Raw genomic sequence first — 18,938 nt, forward strand, 5'->3', positions numbered from 1 at the left:
TTTCACCAGCTTTTACATAAGGGTGGGGCAACTAAAGTTCCGCTCTATGTGAAATCTTGGCCTGGAGTCAAGAACTCTCTTTATCAGCTTGCTTTTTCCTCATGCCTTTTCATCTGCCTGTGTTTTCTTGGAAACAGCCTCAGGCATGCTTTTCCCTCAGCTGAATCTTCCTCTTTGCCACTTATCACTGAATGTCCTTCATCCTTCGGAGACTTGGGTGTTTTTTCTAAGGCTAACTCTGCCTGTAGTTGACAAGAAAAAATAGCTGCCTTCCCCTGACTGTATTCCTCTGTGAAACTAGGAGAGGCAAATTCACAGCACCCTGACATCCCAAACCTTGATTAGGCCCTAAATCAGATTCTTTTATCTCTGAATCGGATTCTTCCTTTGAAACTGCTGTGTCAGGGAATGGCATGCCGTTCAGGAGTTAAAAGAAGTCACAGTCAATGATGCAGTCAGGAAACTAGGTAAGAACTGTATTGCCTATCTCTGGCAAGAACAGAACAGACACAGGACAGTCAAGACTTGAGTCCACCCAGATACAGCTACATCCAATGCTATCCAGTGACTAAAGTGTATAATATAATCCACAGCTATACCACAAATTTAAAATAATTTATTAGTCACTCCCTCTCTCTAGGGAAGCCTAATAAGAACTGTTTTATTGCTTTTAGATTTCTGCACTGTTTTGTTTTGCTGGTGATTTACCTGCACCGCTCCTACTATTTGCCAGTGATGTTACTTTGCATTGTTTTATTTTGTGATATTTTATTATTATTTTATTTTACCTTCTCTCACACATACTGGGTTTCACAGCCACCAGCACCTTTAAGGCTCAGGCCCAACCCTTTTTACCCTATAACCTTGTACTGTTCCCTTTATTACCTCCCTGTTACATGGCCAAGAGCAGAAGATACAGGGTTTTATAAAGAAAGAAAGCTTTATTAATTACAGTAATAAGTTGTTGAATAATAAGTAACTCTTAATGGTTCTATCAGTATAAGTACTCTCACACAGAGTATTCTAGACCACACTCTCAGACAATCACTTCACAAATCACCACAGACCTCTCTCTCTTTCTCAATCCTATCTCTGATCTAAACATGCACACAGTTTAGCAGGCACACTTCACTCCCTTCACTCCCTCAGCCATCCATCACACATATGCAGATTCACCAATCTTCCTGTCACTCATCTCTGTCTTACCACAAAAACTCACCATAAAACACAGCGACATAACAGAAACACATAACCATAACCACAAGTTAATTAAATACAGATGAGTACCGTCACAGTACCTTATAGGACTTTTTATTACTTGTTCCCGGCGTCGAGAACTTTTAACAATTGGTCAGGCTAAAAGTGTCATTAAATAAGTAAATAAATATATAAACAAGTACGTAAATAAATATGTACAATTCTCACCACCTACTTTAAATATTAGTCTAGCAACATTTGCAAAGATAAATGAGCTAAATAAAGCAGAATCTGGATTTTAAAGGGGAGTAAGTCACGAACTAAAGTGCATGCAACTACTTTTTAATGAACCACAGAGGATCAGAAGAAAAGAGAGTAAACACTTTAGGGAGCGATCTCCTCCTCAAGCCAATGGGCAGAAATGAAGGGAAGCTGATGCAGAGTGAATAAGTTGCAAGTAAATACCAGGAAATGAAATTAATGGCTATGCAAATGCTGACAAGCAAATGCCAGGATATGAAATGAACCATCCCCTGGGCACTTAGGTTTCCACTTAATAGGAATATGTTGCTGCTGATCCTTGCCGTCTCTCAGGTTCTCAGTTCCTAAGTATCTTCTAAATCTCAGATGAAGGAAGATGTGGATTGCTATTGGGATAAGTTTCCTGTTCTTTTGGCTGCCAGGTAAGGTTATTACTTTTTCTTCAGACATCCTGCAACCCTAATAGCTGACCGATCTACTTCAAGATTACTTGAAGTAGATCTTCTACTTCCCTCCTGGACTCCTTTTCCTTGTGTGTCATGTCTTTATTAGACTGTAAGCCTGAGGGCAGGGACTGTCTTTTTTGCTAAGTGTAAGCCGCTCCGAGAGCCTTTTTTGGCTGAGGAGCGGGGTATAAATATGATAAATAAGATGGGCATGGACTGATGCTGGCATGAAGGACAAGAATTTCGCCATTTGCAGTCTTTCAAAATAATAGTAGACAAAAGGAAGGAAGCATACCATGTGACTGCCAGGAGCAAGGGCTTTGAATTGTACGGTACGGACAGATTCTTCTTTTCTTTACTTTTTCATTTTGTCCCTACCAGAGGCCACCCAGAAAAAGGTTTGTAAGTACCATGATGTAATCGAATACCTGAATATCTCCGATAACCGGGAGCTCTTCTTATACACCATACCCAAGAAGAATTGGGAAGAGCACTTGGTAGTTGGACTAGACTTCACACTGGCATCCATCCTTTCAGTGGTAAGAGAGAAGCATCACCACCTCTTTGCTTGTTCTCCAGTGGCAGGAGGAGATGCAATACTGAGGAGGGGGCAAAGGGGTCTCCGGAGAGGGGGGGCAAGTGTTTTCTTATATGTGCAAATTGTTAGGGGGAGGGAGACCTGCAGGACATGCCCTTGCTTGTTCAGTAGCTGCAATTCCAGTTACTGCCACTAAGGAACTGCCCGTATGTGGGGCAGTAATGTCCAAAGAGGCTCATCAGCCTTGCCCCGCTTCAGAAGGGCCACCTATGTGCCTCTTTGGCTACAACCCTATACACAGTGGTGGAGCTAGGGTTGAACCTTGGGGCTGAAGTCCAGGGCCCCACAGCATGAGCGGTGGGGGGCAAATGACAACCCAGAGAGCGGCAGGTAATGAAGGCATCGGGGCAGCAGAAGCAAATTCCATTTTATCCCCGTGCTATGACTTAAGTAAGCTTAACAGGCAAAATTGCACATGCTCAGAGTATTATTGCTTTTTCAATCAGGATCAGCAGACAGTGTGGTTGTTCTAATGTATCAGGAATGTAGACATAGATGTAAAGCATGGAAAAACCAAGGAAAGAAATGTTAGTTTGTGCTTTGCCTCTGAAATAATATGCATGGCTACCTGAAGGGTCCCACAATAAGGCCATTAAGCCCATGGTCTAAAATTACCTAGCTGCATCACTGCCAATACCCCATGTACCTAGGAGTAATCTTTATTGGATTCAATAAGGCTTATTTCTAAATAGACCTGTATAACATTGTGCTGTGTTAATTCTCCAAAGCAGGAGGAAGGAAGTGGAGAGATTCATATTCTGCCTTTTTGCTTCTTTACAGCAGGAAAAATTGCAGGTGGTCACATTCTATTTCTGGATAAATGTGGTAAGGTACTCTTTATTTCCCCCTGAAAATCAATCCTCACAGGGAAAGCCAGACTAGATGTTTTCAAACTAATAATTTACGTCTTGTTCACATTTCCCTCCGCTAGGTCTGGACAAATGAGTTTGTGTCCTGGAATCCCATGGATTTCTGTAACATTTCTAAACTCACTGTTCCCATGAACCTTTTTTGGAGCCCTGAAATCTACATAGACGAACGGTAAAACTGCTTTTATGACATTTTGGCTGTGCTTTCAAACTGCATTTTGTTTTGCTTGCTGTGGCTGTATATACCAATTGATTCCCAAGTTACTATATCCATGTGAAATGTCCAGGAATTGACTATGCTGTAATGATAGTCAAAGGTTTAACAACTCTGAGCAAGAATATTATTTATTTATTTATTTATTTAAAACATTGGTATCCTGCCCTATATCACTAGGATCTCAAATAAAATTATACAATATAAAACAATAAGCTCTATTACTAGGATAGTAGATTATTTGAGAGACTAGCTTAAATAGTTGGAAGGGATATTTTTCCACAGGAAAATAGGAGTATGAAATATTATTCTGGATGTTTATTGTAAAAATTGTAACTTAATTGTCTGAAAGTTAATTTAAGCATCAACATTAAAAAAAAGAAATCTGTTCTGTTGTGTATCTTCATCAAAAGAAAAGAAAAAGGGGAAAACATTCTCTACCAGTGATGTACACATGGCACATGGATACACATGTGTGCCATGTGCACAAGTGAAAGGTACCATCCATAGAAAAATTAATCTTGGATACTAAAACTTTCAGAAACACAACTTGTAACCCATCAAGCCAAGAATAAACCTCCAGCTATGTATGGCAGCTGGCAAGGAGCTTGTTCAACTTTCTGCTTTTGTAGCTGCCTTCAACTAAAAAAAACTAGAGATGAAAATGTCATGCACCTCACAGATTACTATACGTGGCCGGTGGGCTGCTTTTCGCTTGGGAGGTCATGTTTTTTTCACACCTGGGAAGGAGTGCTGGATTAGGGCTAGGCTGAAATATCTACTCATCCAAGGACTCAGTGAATGGCTTTTTGCACAAATCACTATCACATCCTCAGATCCCTATCAGTGAAATAGGGATAAACCACACCTGAAAAAATAGACAAGACATGGGGCCTGCCCTGCTATAATGAATGTTGAGCCCCTTGGCTCAGATGACAGATTGGGAGGGTGGCAGAGTCAGTGGTGAACACACCACCCACTTGCTGCTGCTGACAGCTGCCCTAGAAGATCAGTTCCTGCAGCTGCTAGCCAGCCATCACCCAACCAAGGGAAAACCTTCCAGCTGTGGAACGGCCACCAGTAGCTGGCTCTCCCTGTCAGGTGCAGCAGTGATACAGGTATCTCTTGGAGTGTTTAAGTGGTGTCTCCGCCTAGGCTCAACCTGTATATTTGTAAATAAACTCAAATATTACAAAAGACCAATAAGCCTCCAGTGACTTCCTTCTAAAGGAGGATAAAGGGTGTGTTGCGCAGAGAAGTGGTGTGAACGTAACAATAGCACTGTTATTCAAACCTCCAGACAGTTTATGTGATAACAACCAAATACTGCAAACATTGCTGGAATTAAAGAAAATAGAATCCATCTGCTGGGCTTTTCTAAAAGATGATAGTCCTCATGTCTTAAAATATTATTATAAGTACATTTATGCCACTCTTCAAGTAAATATTATATTATCCATGACACCAATCTCTACACATGGTTATCTCTTGTGTGGTTGTTACATTAATGAAGAGATTTACTACATGGAAGCCAAATCTAACTAATTACCTGATATGTGCAAACTATAACCCATGTCTTTAGGGCAGATGACGACAAGTTCACACCCAGCCCTTTCGTTTTATTATCATCCAGTGGTTCCATTTTCATGTTTCAAGCATATCGACTTACCTCATCCTGCAGCCTGGATATCCAAGCATTTCCTTTCGACAACCAAAAATGCAACTTAACTTTAATGTCTTCAATACATTCAGGTAAGCCAGCTGAATGCAGTTGTATTTCTCTAAGCTGTCATGATCGTTGACTTTCTCCCTCCACTCAAGTATTTTGAATGCATACCTCCAATCTATATCCCGTGTACTTACTCTCATGTTCCTCTCCAAATATCCTTATTTAACCCCCAATATAAACCCAATGTAACCTCTAAAATAAACCCAATGTGTGTCTTTCCTAGTGCCTCCACCTTTCCCTCTTTGGTTCCACACAACTTTTTTCTTTCTCCATATTACCACTCTTTCTTATGCATTTGCTTCCACCACCACCACCCACCAATGTCTCCTGAAATCCATGCCCCAGGTCTAAGTCTCCAACCAAATTAATTAAATGCTCCCATAGGGGGCTTAGCCATCTCCTGCAGGACTGGCCCAAGACATCTTTCTGCCTGAGACAAAGGACAAGATGGTGTCTCTCCTTGTTCCATGTAGAGAAGCCAACTGGAGTGGCAGTTAAACAATATTTCAATGCTGGAAGCAATCCAGTGCCCTCCACCACACCTGAGAGCAACAGACACAGGGGGTACAGAGCAGACTGCAGGGCACACAAAGCTTTGTCCTCCGACACCTTGTCACCATTCTATGTCCCTCAGCATCTGCCACCTGAGGTGGCTGCCTCCCTTTGCCTAATGGTAGAGCTGGCCCTGATCTCCAGTCGACATTGTGGCCTTTGCTAGACCAGGCTATATCCCAGGGTGATACCTGGGATCATCTCTGTGCGTCCAGATGACGCACAGGGGATCCAGGGATCAGGCAGGGATCAACCCTCCCTGGCCCCAGGATATAGCCAATCCCTTCAAGTCCACTTTTTCCCCGTGGTCTCGGGCTGAGCCCGAGACCGCGAGCGTGTGGCCCGTTTTCACGGCTTTTCCTGGCTCCGCGCCTTTACTGGCACGGAGCACAGCACTCCCCAGGAGCACTGTGCCCATTGGGGGCAGGTTGGGGGGAGCGGGAAAATCAATTTAAAACCCTTACCTTCGCGCACGAGCATTTGTGTACATCATCCCCTTTAAAAGTTTTTTTTAAAATGGCGGGCACGACGGCTCCCTTCTTGAGTCACCTCACCTTACGTGTAAACGAGGGTGGGATCTCGTGTTATTGACAACACGAGATCACCCTTCCTCCATCCTGGGATATCCTGTAGGTCGAGCAAAGGCCACTGTTGATCCTAGGGTGACCATGTGAAAAAGAGAATAGGGCTCCTCTAGCTTTAACAATTGTAGAGAAAAGGGAATTTCAGCAGGTGTCATTTGTATGCATGCAGCATCTGGTGAAATTCCCTCTTCATCACAACAGTTAATGCTTCAGAAGCTATACTAGAGTGGTCAGATACAAAAGAGGGCAGGGCTCCTGCAGCTTTAACTGTTGTGATGAAGAGGGAATTTCACCAGGTGCTGCATGCATACAAATGACACCTGCCTAAATCCCCTTTTCTATGCAGCTGTTAAAGATACAGGAGCCCTGTCCTCCTTTCCATATGGTCACCCTTTCAAGTTGATCCCACAATATCAAATTCAGTCTGTACTCACATTGTGACTTCATTCACTCACTGAGCAAGCTGTGAGACAAGATGGGAGAGTTATGCTTCAACCACGAAAGGTCTAAGGCAGTGGACAAACATCCCAGCACAGTAATTCAGAGTGTGTGTTCCTAGTGGGTTCATGGACGTATTGTTTCACTTTCAATATGTACACTCATGATATGACTGTGATTTTTCTGGGCTGTTGAGAAGGAGCCACACACACACACACACAGCCATGTATCATTTGTCTTCCACTGACTGTAGATAAGGAAATCATAATGAAGAGCATTAAAACTTCCAAGAAGGCAAACCAAGATACTCTCACTTTTTACTTGACCTATGGGGAATGGAAGTTTGAGGAAGTGAGGATCATAGAGCACATGATATATTACGAAGGAGTGAACTTCAGCGCAGTCACTTACGAGGTACGCACTTACAAATGCATTACTTAGGTAGGAAATATGGGGAAAAACAAGAACATAGAGCCTTCTGTGGGTAATGTGTTATATTAAATTTGTATGGGTTGTTATCTGCATTTGTAAAGGCAGACATTTTTCAGATGTGCTGTTTTGAGGTTGTTAATTTGCAAAATGGAGGTAAATTACAAGAAGCAGCATGGCATTAGCTAAAAATGGTGCTTTACTATACATTAAAGATGGACACTTTAATACCAAGGATGCACTGATGACTGGGGCATGCTAGGAGTTGTAGGACTTTTTTCTGTCTAAACATACCTAGGATTGTGCCCTAAATAACTGTTTAAGCAACAATGGAAACAGACTATCATTCTGAGGCTGTAATCCTATACACTCTTCCTGGGAGTAAGAGCCACTGAACAAATTCGGGCTTGCTTTCCACTTGGTTGTGGTGGTGATGGTTCTGCCAACCTTTCATGGACAATAATCCTAAGCATATTTACCTAGAAATTAAGCACATGAATACATAAGCATACTTCTCCGTTCGTATGAGTAGTATTTTGCTGTTTGTATGGCAAGCAGAGCAAAGGCATTCAGCTCTGCCCATGCCATGAAAACGCCCTTTTCCTTTTGCAACTAGGATTGGGCTCCCATGCCTTATACAGATGCATCTAAAATGTAAACAATGCATCTTTTCCTGGCATAAAGATGCACTTATACAGAAAGTTCCACTTGTTAAATTCAACATAAATCCCAGACACAGAAGTGCACCAACGATGAGGACTCATTCCAGGTCCTCCAGAGAAGCACTTTTGATACCACCCCAGGCCTATCAGTGACTCCATTGCTTCCAGAAAATGAGTCATGCTGAAAATATTATATATTTTAGGGAGATGGGGTGGGGGGAGAACTTGTGGACTCACCCTCCCTTAGGTTGCTAAAAATCCAGACTTGACTGCATGAAGTTTTGTCATTCTATTAGTGGGAATGACAAAAAAAGTTGCATTCTTTGCTGTAGTTTAAATTATGTCGAATTTGTTTTTGTTTTTCTTCTTCTGTTTTGACAGATTGCTATGAAGAGGCGATCCGTTCTGTATGTGATAGTTCTGATACTGCCAACTGCTATTCTCTTCTTGCTGGATATGGCTATTTCTTATGCATTTGCCGCTCCTGGGGAAAAGATTGCCTTCAAAATAACACTGATCCTGCAAGTCTCATTTTTATCTATGATTCTGGTTGATAAATTGCCATCTACATCAGATGATCCACCAGTAATAGGTAAAGCATGTTTATTGTGTGGATTATTCTGAGGTGGCAGCCTTTGAACAGTTAGGACTAGCTAGATAGTTTGGGTTGATTTCATATGACAAATTGACACTGTGGTCCAATGAGAAGTTTCCTGGCCAATAACTAATTTTTAGCTGGGGACAGATTTTATGAATCGTTATTATCAAATATTTATAATAAAAAAGTGCCTAATATGTGTAGATCTTCTACACATTTCTAAAAGAAATGCTGCAATTTTGCCACCGGGGTTACACTGGTGATTTGATGTCCACATCTGTTGTGATTTGAGCAGAGCCTTCATCCAGTTCAACCCCTGTATCTGAAGGACTGCCTCTCCCCATATGTTCCTGCCCATGCCCTGAGCTCATCATCTGAGGCATTTCCCTGAGATCACACATATACTGAGATTCAGCAGGAGGCTACTTGTGAGTACGCCTTTTCTGTGGTGGCCCCCAAATTGTAGAATGCCCCCCCTAGAGAGGTTCGCCTGGCAGATACTTTGTTTCCTTTTGCAGATGAAACCCTCTTTATTCTCTTAGGCCTTTATATTTCTTAGATGCCACTTCCTTTATCTTTATGGATGTGCTTAAAGCTGCATTTTATAATTGTTATGGTTGTTTTGATATCCTTTAAAAATTATATTTTAAATTGTTGCTGTTCCTGCTTTTCAGTTCTTTGGCATTCTTTTTGGTATTGCTTTTATTACTGGTGTTATTGTGTTTGTTTTTATTATGCATATCACCATGACAGCTTCAGCTGTAGGGCGACTCATCAATTGAAAGCATCATCCCCATCTCTTCTACAAGCTGTGATACATATATCCTGAATTCCTTTTACATTAGGCCCAATTCCCACTCACTTATCCAAAGCACACATCAAACTAACTATAATCTTTTACCACATACACATCTGACAAGAGACCAAGGCCGGATCTACACTACTGCTTTAAAGCACTTTATAACAGTTTTGACAACTGTATATGGAGTGTGTCCTGGGCCCCAACAGTTGTCACCACTGTTATAAAGCACTTTAAAGTGGAAGTGTATACCCTGCCCAAGCATCTACACATGCAGGGATGCCAAACCATCAGCTCCCATGTCACCTATGTGGCCCCCTGCCACATCTCTTCTAGACGCCAGGCCATACATCGTCATCTCTTTTTCCTGTCAGTCCTCCTTCCTCCACAAATGACTCGTCTCTTGCCTCAACCAGCCTCCCTCACAATTCCTCGTGATCTATGAAGTAATTATTGGATAGGTGGCGTAGCTCTGCATCTGTGGGAAGCCCTTTGAGGAGGAGCCCACGTTTCACTACTGTTTCTTTTTCAATGCAGCAATATTTTTCACTGGCATGTTCATGTTTTTGGTCCTTGGCATCTTGGAGAATGCCTTCGTACTGTATCTCAAGGAAACGAAACCAAAGTTCCTATCCTTCAAGGGAAAGAAATTTATGAGTAGATTCCTGAGAAAGAAGAAGGAAAAGGATGGTTCGGAGGACCCTGTGACTGATTTAGGTAAGTGTAATGTTTCAGTTTTCTATAACTAAGAAGAGGAGGGGCAGATTGCAATCACTCCTGAGACAAACGGATATTTAACAGAATTTACTAAATTTTAGAATGTTTGGAAAGTAACAACATTAACAAAATGATAAACCAAGAACTCTAACTTTAGGACACAGTTCACTGTAAAGTGCAGTGCTACAAGACCAACAACAGTTTCTTCTCCCAGTTCCTTTAGTTTTTTTGTGGCCAATCTCTGTTGTGGAGGTTCAGTCTCCTTCTACTTGAAGGCGGCTTTATCTGTCCCTTTCTTTTTTTCACCGCACTGCTGATTCCTTGAACTTCTTTCTCAACTCTCCTTCTTCTCTCTCTTGCTGCCTTCACCTCTTCCCTGCACGATTTTTCAACAGTCGTTTTTCTCTCCCCTTATTCCATTCCGTGCCCCTCCCACTTTACTCAGCCAACATTCCAAGGCCCTTAGAGAAGGCACATAAGCATTAGCCAAAATGTTTAAAAAAAATGTACAGAAGGAGAAACAATCTATAAGCAGGGAGAAGACGATGAACATCAAGTACTCTCATCCAATGTTTAACTAAAGATACCTCTCCACACCATACTTGTTTAGTTTAGAGGTACATATGGATTTCCTATCTTTCCTCTCTCATCTCACACTATTGCCCCGCTCGTGCTCTTCGCTCCTCTGATGCCATGTTTCTCGCCTGCCCAAGGGCCTCTACTTCCCTTGCTCGGCTTCGTCCATTTTCTTCCGCTGCCCCTTATGCCTGGAACGCTCTTCCAGAACATTTGCGAACTACAAGTTCAATCGCAGTTGTTAAAGCTCAGCTAAAAACTTTTATTTTTTCTAAAGCTTTTAAAACTTGATTTTGATCTGACTTTTATACTGTTAGTTTTACTCTACCCTGCGCCTGTTTGGTGCATTCTCTTCCCCTTCTTATTGTTTTATTGTGATTTTATTAGAATGTAAGCCTATGCGTCAGGGTTTTGCTATTTTATTGTTTTACTCTGTACAGCACCATGTACACTGATAGTGCTATATTAATAATAATAATAATAATAATAATAATAATAATAATAATAACAACAACAACACCGGATGTACACTTTTTAAAAAGTTAGGTGTGATTGTGGCACACGGGTGTGTGAAGACAATGTCATACATTGGCTCCAGCTCTTTCCTGATTGTACAGTTGGAACAAGTCTGAGTTTGTTGCTTTTTAATGTATGGAATGCATCTCAGGCATAGGCTGTCACACATCCTGTCCATGATCCAATGACCCACAAAGTTTCTTAGGTTACTTCCACACTATGGCTCTTTGGTGCTGTTGAGGCATTGCTGAACTGCAATCAACTGAAAGTACTTAACATAGTACTGTATTCCCCATTCCAATCCCACAAAGTCCATTCCCACAGGTAAGATCCTAACATCAGCAAAAGTCCCTCCTCTCCTTGATATTGGCCTTTAATTACTGGTTTCCTCCTTGTCTCTTTTAATGCAGCGTCTGTTTCCCTGCTACTGCCCCTTTAATTAGTTGCTTCCTGTTCATTCATGGCCCTGATGTTCCTGAGTTAATTTCGGAAGGCAGTGAATGAGGCAGTGTGATTCCAAAATAAAAGCCTCATCTGGAAACACCCTTAGTCTCAGGGCTATTTCACAAGCGGCACTAAAAAAATTAATCTCAGTTGCATTGCTTTTGATGTATGTTACTGCAATACTGAAAGTGGAAGTAAGATGTTCTTTAATCACATTTAAGTTCTGGAGAATGTGGCTGTTTCATTCACTACAGATTTGGAAATTTAAATACTCGTTTTAGAGTTATGTTAAATCAGGGGTGACCAACAATGGGAGGCTCGGGGGGGGCATTTTGGAGCCCTTGCCCCCCATGCAGGCTACACTCCTGCCACTGCTGCTGTGCCACTGAATGCGTCAGCAGCAACAATAAAAATAGCAGTTTGGCATCAAGTTTTGCCAGCAAAACCAACAATTTGTGAGAACAAACAAAAATTTGACCTTTATATTATTCTGCAGCAAATTTTTTGCAGCCACAAATTTTGGCGATGTGGCAATGGAGGTGCACGGGCCACATATTGTCCACCCCTGTGTTACCTAAATGCCTTGAGAGTGTTCTTGATTCAGCCAGTCTGCCAGGGGATGTAGAGCTCCTTGCCCAGATTTTGAGTCCTGCAAGCAAAACAGAAATCAAAGGCCTTCCTGGCTGGAACTAAATAACTGGCATGGTTGTTAATGAAGGTGGATAGATGCTACTTCCAAGTAGGAACGTGCCACTGCTCCACATTGGCCTGGTTCAGACAACATGCTAAACCATGCTGCTTAACCACAAAATGGTTAATGGAATGCGTTCCCTTAACCATTTTGTGGTTAAGCAGCATGGTTTAGCGTGTTGTCTGAACCAGGCCACTGTGTTATAACAGACTGCATTCCACCTGCTTCAATTGAACCAAATGCCAGAATTTAGAAACAGCTCAGTAAACTCCTGCATTCCTTTATTCTCAAACACTGTCTATTCCTCAATGTTATGTCCTTTAACATCTACTCCTAATTTTCTTCCATACAGCAACAGAGATGGCCAAGGACAACAAGTTACCCTCACCGGAAAAGGACAGTGCGGACAACTTGGTGTTTCTGCAACATCTGAATGTGGAACTGCAACAGATCAAGAAACATCTGGCGCTAGAAGACTGCCAAGATGCCCCCAGTTCTGTCAAGAAGGACAAAACGTTTCTCTGGGTGGAGAAGTGGCTTTATTTTACCCGCCTGCTTTTATCACTTGCCTTTTTAGCCTATGTTATTATACAGTGGGCACGCTAAGTCACACACCCCCCCCACCCTCCAGATATCTTGGACTACAACTCTCAGCATCCCCAGCCAGTATGGCTAATTGTCAGGAATTCTGGGAGTTGTAGTCTAAAATATATGGAGGCACCAGGTTGGGAAAGCACAGATTGGGCTGCCAGATCGAGAAAGGGCTGCCTTTGAAGATGAAGCAGAAACATTAACTAATGCAGAATGCAGCTGCTCATTTCCTCATGATGATGATGATGAAGAAGAAGTTTTTAAACTCATGCCCTCCTATATAGATTCCAGACAACAATCTGTAGGCAATACCAGAGGAAGGGGGCTGATATAGACAATTGCTCTTTCACATATGAGCCTTTGAGTCCAAATCAGCCATAAAAGCAAAGGTATAAGGCTGCAATTCTACACTAACTTACCTGGGAGTAATTCACATGCAACTCAGTGGGGCTTACTTATGCTGTTGTTGTGTTGTTGTTGTTAAGCTTTATATATATATATATATATATATATATATATATATATATATATATATATTTCCTCAGCCAAAACTGCTCCCTGCCTGGAAGCTTACAATCTAAAAATACATGATGAAAAAGGAAAAAGGGGATGGGGGGAGAAAAGGAGTTGACTTGTACAGGATTGCATTATAAGTCTCCTTTTGAATGATAGAGGAGAGGAACAACTTCAGCGGAAGGATGTTTCAAAGCTGAGAAGCTACCACAGAAAAGGCCCTATCCCATTTGCTCCATATTGGACTGGTCTTAAAGATGGGTTCTCAAGCCATATTTGGAGATGTGAACATATTCAGCTGATGTTCTATCAGCTGTACTGGCTGCCAGTAAGCTTCTTCAGGAAGCACCCACACTGTGAGTGCCAAGTGATTAACGAACATGGTTTTATTTTGTTGATGCAATTTTTATTGTGGTTTTAATCACATGATCATCATAGGCTAAATAAGCCATGTTGCATGCCAGATGCCATTTGCTTAATTAGCTACCCAGCCTCAGCTTGACATGTCATCCAAACCTGGGTGGTTTGGCTTGTTTAAGGCAGAAGCATGCCTCAAATAACCCAACAACAGCTGTTAAATAAGCCATGCTGCCGAGTTCAGATAACACAAGAAGTTGCGGCTGGGTGGATGACTATGCACATTGCCCACACACACACACACACACATACACACACCGTGGCTTAAACAAATATGGTAGTGTGATTAGCCCACAATGATCATCCAAACTAGGTCACTGTTTTATCCTCTTTATAAGCCTCCTTGATCTTTGAAGACATGGTATTAACATGTTTAATCTCCCCTATGAGGGAAGGTTACATCAACTGGGATTGTTTAGCTTGGAAACAAGGAGGCTAAGGGGAGACATGATAGAGGTGTACACAATTATGCATGGTGTGGAGAATGTGGATAGGGAGACATTTTTCTCCCTCTCTCAAAATACTAGAACCCAGGGTCATCCCATGAAGCTGATTGGTGGAGATCCAGGACAAATAAAAGGAAGTAGTTAAATTATGGAACTCAGTACCACACGATGTAGTGATGGCCATCAATTTGGATGGCTTTAAAAGGGGGTTGGATAAATTCCTGGAGGTGAAGGCTATCAATGGCTACTAGCCCTGATGGTTGTGTGCTATCTCCAGTATTTGAGGCAGTAAGCCTGTGTGCACCAGTTGCTGGGGAACATGGGTGGAAGGGTGCTGTTGCACCATGTCCTGCTTGTACATCCCTGTCCAATGGCTGGTTGGCCACTACGTGAACAGAGTATTGGACTAAATGGACTCTTGGCCTGATCCAGCATGGCACTTCTTATCTTCTTAAGTTCTTAGTACATTTTTGACAGGGCTTGTATGCCTTTAATTGTTCCATGAAAAGGCTACTTTTAAGTGGCCACACATATTGTCCTGGCCTGCTGCTTCTGTGATGGGAGAAGCAGCACCAATCAAAATTTTCCCTTCTACACAATTAGTTAAAGCTTGGCAACTGTGTATTTGACAACCCCAGGGGAGAAAACATTAAGGTAACGCATGAAAATAGTCTAGATGCGCAAAGAACAATATCAGTTTCAGCATGAGTAATTTAACTTGGCAAAGTAAAATTTGGATCATGGCTCACTTTGCACGGTTGCTCTAAGTATTCCAGTTGTATGACTTGATAAATTCATAATAAAGACATGCATGTCACTACATCTTCTCAATGAGAAATGTTGCATGTATTGATATTTACAGTTGACACTGAGAAACATATTTCTGTTGAAATGAAGTGTGTTTGTGCTTCAGGCATCACATTGAAATTTGTTTCCTCTTTTGTTTTTCTCACCATTTCTAGTGCTAACCTCCTTTTTGCAATGTCTTTTACCATCACTCGTGTGTAAAAACTGTGCAAATATAACAAATCCAGAACTAACCATTGCACAACAATAATACAAATGCATTCTCATCTGCATCATGAGCACATGCCTTAAAAATATTCCAGCATTCTCTTTACCCCCCATATAATAATATTTACCTCAGGTTCACCTCAAAACATAAATAAAGCTGTTCTTTAAAGAGTTTCTTTGTTTTATCATGATTCAGTGTCTCTCAGCAAACTTCAAAGAAACATTAGATTGTGTTCAGGTTAACAGCCTGCTTTGCTTTTAATGGTGTGCTTTTTAGATCTAGACATTCAGATGTTGGCTACAGCTAATTGAAGAAGGCTTTTGACTTTTTACGATGTTCAGATGAAAAACAGGGTAGGGAAATTAAAATATCCAGGAAATTTGCAGTGTTTTCTGACTTAATGGATATTCAATTTCCTTTCAAAGCAATTCCTTCTATTAGATTATTTAGATTATTGCCATCAAAGTACCTTAGAGGGACTGCATAAAATTGGATTTAGAAAAGTTAGTGTATCATTCATTTTTATGGAAGAAAGGCAATACTAGCTCATGATATTTTGTTGTCTGAGTGGAGCCCAAACTTGGGCCAACATTTTAAAATCTTTTTGGACCATTCCAACAGCATTTCAGGTGAGGCTGGCGGATCCGATTTCAGTGGAGCAGAAATTCTATTCTGGGGTTTAGTTAGCTGGAGGATAGGGTCCAGCACCTTGGATAGCTCCTTTAGCCTTCCAGCTGGTTGTAACTAAAACCCAGAATGGAGTCTCTGCTACACCGAAATCAGATCCACCAGTCTTCCCTTCACCAGGAATTACTTCTTCACACAGCACATAGTTAAATTATGGAACTCAGTACCACAAGATGTAGTGATGGCCACCAATTTGGACAGCTTTTAAAAGGAGGTTGGATAAATTCCTAGAGGCGAAGGCTATTCAACTATCCCCTCTCCCCTCATGATACTGTAAACGGGTCCCTTCACCCTGCTGCACATTTGGGCACCCTGCCCTGTTGTTATTTCAATATCTAGTTAAGACCATTCTGTGTTTTTATGTGCTTTTGATACACAGATTAATTGACATTATCCCCTCTTTAGTGCTGTATATAGTTCAGTTAGGTTTTGATGCTGCCACTACCAGTCACTTTTCTTTTTTATTTGCTATTTTAAGATGCTGTTATTTTATAATTGCATTTTATATTATTATTGGCAGCTACCTTGGAGGATGTGGGGTGCCTGACTCTGAGCCTTTCTACATGAGGTATTGATTGTGCACTCATGATTCCTCACTTATGGTAGTTTGCAGGGTGTTTTACATAATGTCATCCTCCAGGGCCTCTCCCATGCTTTGCAGCTATTATAGTGGCTGTTTTCTAATGAAGAAAGTCTGGCAGTTCTGGGAATGGTGGCATGAAACCCTGGTGTATTTGCGTAATTCCATTATACCACAGCACTACCTAGTGGTTATGTTATGGAACATTTAGGAAGGCAGAGAAAGAAAACCTATGGAAAAAAACATGTGTAAAGGAGCCATTTTTAATCCTTGGTAAAATGGTGGGTTAAAAAAGCCTCATGTAGAAAAGCCTTTTGTGGGGCAGAATGGGCAGGGGATATAAAGATTTCAATAAATGAATGCATACATATATGAGCTGTATTACAGCAACTATGTGAAATGATTCCTGCCACATCCAGGCTCATGGGAGGACGAGAAAGCTAAACAAGATTATAGGTCTGTTGTCAGCCTGATATGTTCTTTGGTAAGGAAGGCATCTGAACAGGAAGAGAGGCTGTAACATGGCCAAATTAAGCATCATTCTGAGTTATGATGACCCCAGGATGCCACCAGGGGGTATATATGTGTGCTTTTGCTACTGATGCCTCCCAAAACCCGCAGCATCACTGCTGCAAAGCAGCAACAATAGCGTTACATGGCAGGAGTGAGTGTGGGCTATCCAGGTTGGGAAACTCACAGCGCCATTTGTACATGGCAGTAATGCGCAACAAATATCAAATGAACGCTTCCAAAAGCATTTTGTTTTGCTTTCTGACAACTCCATGCACCACAGTAGCTTTGAAAGCTTCTAGCTGCGGCAACCATTACTAAACACTCACCTGAGGCCCTCCCCCTGCTCTGTATTCTCACACCTATCCTGCACATGAAATCTGCCCTCTAAGTACACCCACTCTCTTAACATAGGGTGACCATATGAAAAGGAGGACAGGGCTCCTGTACCATTAACAGTTGCATAGAAAAGGGAATGTCAGCAGGTGTCATTAGTATATATGGAGAACCTGGTGAAATTCCCTCTTCACCACAACAGTTAAAGGCGCAGGAGCTATACTAGCGTGACCAGATTTGAAAGAGGGCAGGGCACCTGCAGCTTTAACTGGTGTGATGAAGAGAAAATTTCACCAGGTTCTCCATATATACAAATAACACCTGCTGAAATTCCCTTTTCAATACAACTGTTAAAGATACAGGAAACCTGTCCTCCTTTTCATATGGTCGCCCTACTTAACCTGAACTGAAGCCACCACTAACACACATACAACAACTGTGGTAACATCGGAGCAAAGTAAAATGGAACATTGAAAATGCGCAGCTCCGCCAGTATTAACACGATATGGCTTCAAATTGGCAGCTGCATCATATAAATGACGTTGTGCCACCGTGCAGCCATGACAGAGTATATATAGAATATAGATAAGCCCCAGGAGAAACAAAGAAAGTTGCTTGCAAAATTCCTATACGCCACACTTGGGGAACCATTGACCTCAGTTCAAATCCGGCTCTCCAGATTTCCCCAAAAGGCCACACCCCTTTCCCCTGATCATGGGTGGTTTCTGGGATTCTGTGCAGTTTTCCCTCCATACTAAAAGATTGAAATGCCTCTCCAAAAGTTTTGTTACTGGAAGAGCTTTAATCTAAAATATGTTTGTATTTTGGGTATTTGAGACCCTTCCTTTCTTGCTTTTTGCCCTGCCTGTCACTTGGATACAGCTCCGGAGAGCTTCTCTGAAATTGAGTTCAGCACTTCGGCTGAAAAATGGATCAGTACAACCAGAGATATGTCGGTATACCATCGGAAGATGGAACCCCCAGGTCAGAAGATGGTCAAAATGCTACTGGGGAGGAACAGAGGATAAGTTCAACTAGCCCCAGATGTGATGACGCAGCTAGCTCAAAGCCGAAAGGATGGCTAGCGGCCGACGGTGATGGTGGTGAAAGACGAATCCGATGTTCTAAAGATCAACACACCATAGGAACCTGGAATGTAAGATCTATGAGCCAGGGCAAATTGGATGTGGTTATTGGTGAGATGTCAAGATTAAATATAGATATATTGGGTGTCAGTGAACTGAAATGGACTGGAATGGGCCACTTCACATCAGATCACCACCAGATCTACTACTGTGGACAAGAGGATCACAGAAGAAATGGAGTAGCCTTCATAATTAATAATAAAGTGGTGAAAGCAGTGCTTGGATACAATCCAAAAAACGATAGAATGATCTCAATTCGAATTCAGGGTAAGCCATTTAACATCACAGTGATCCAAATATATGCCCCAACCACAGATGCTGAAGAAGCGGAAGTAGATCAGTTCTATGAGGATCTGCAGCACCTACTGGATAGTACAT

General features: G+C 41.8%; 1 protein-coding gene across 1 annotated transcript in view; it reads left to right on the top strand.

Moving 5' to 3' along the window:
- The window catches only part of LOC134395341 (5-hydroxytryptamine receptor 3A-like), an 18,548-nt gene extending 5,622 nt beyond the window's left edge, over nucleotides 1-12,926 (top strand). The window contains exons 2-8 of the mRNA XM_063121502.1: nucleotides 2,286-2,443; nucleotides 3,434-3,543; nucleotides 5,168-5,337; nucleotides 7,142-7,302; nucleotides 8,361-8,571; nucleotides 9,914-10,093; nucleotides 12,673-12,926. Coding sequence (XP_062977572.1) covers nucleotides 2,286-2,443; nucleotides 3,434-3,543; nucleotides 5,168-5,337; nucleotides 7,142-7,302; nucleotides 8,361-8,571; nucleotides 9,914-10,093; nucleotides 12,673-12,926 — 1,244 coding nt within the window. The remainder of the gene's footprint in view (nucleotides 1-2,285; nucleotides 2,444-3,433; nucleotides 3,544-5,167; nucleotides 5,338-7,141; nucleotides 7,303-8,360; nucleotides 8,572-9,913; nucleotides 10,094-12,672) is intronic.
- Nucleotides 12,927-18,938: the final 6,012 nt, after the last annotated feature.

Source organism: Elgaria multicarinata, chromosome 3 (assembly GCF_023053635.1).
Source record: "Elgaria multicarinata webbii isolate HBS135686 ecotype San Diego chromosome 3, rElgMul1.1.pri, whole genome shotgun sequence".
NCBI lineage: Eukaryota > Metazoa > Chordata > Lepidosauria > Squamata > Anguidae > Elgaria > Elgaria multicarinata.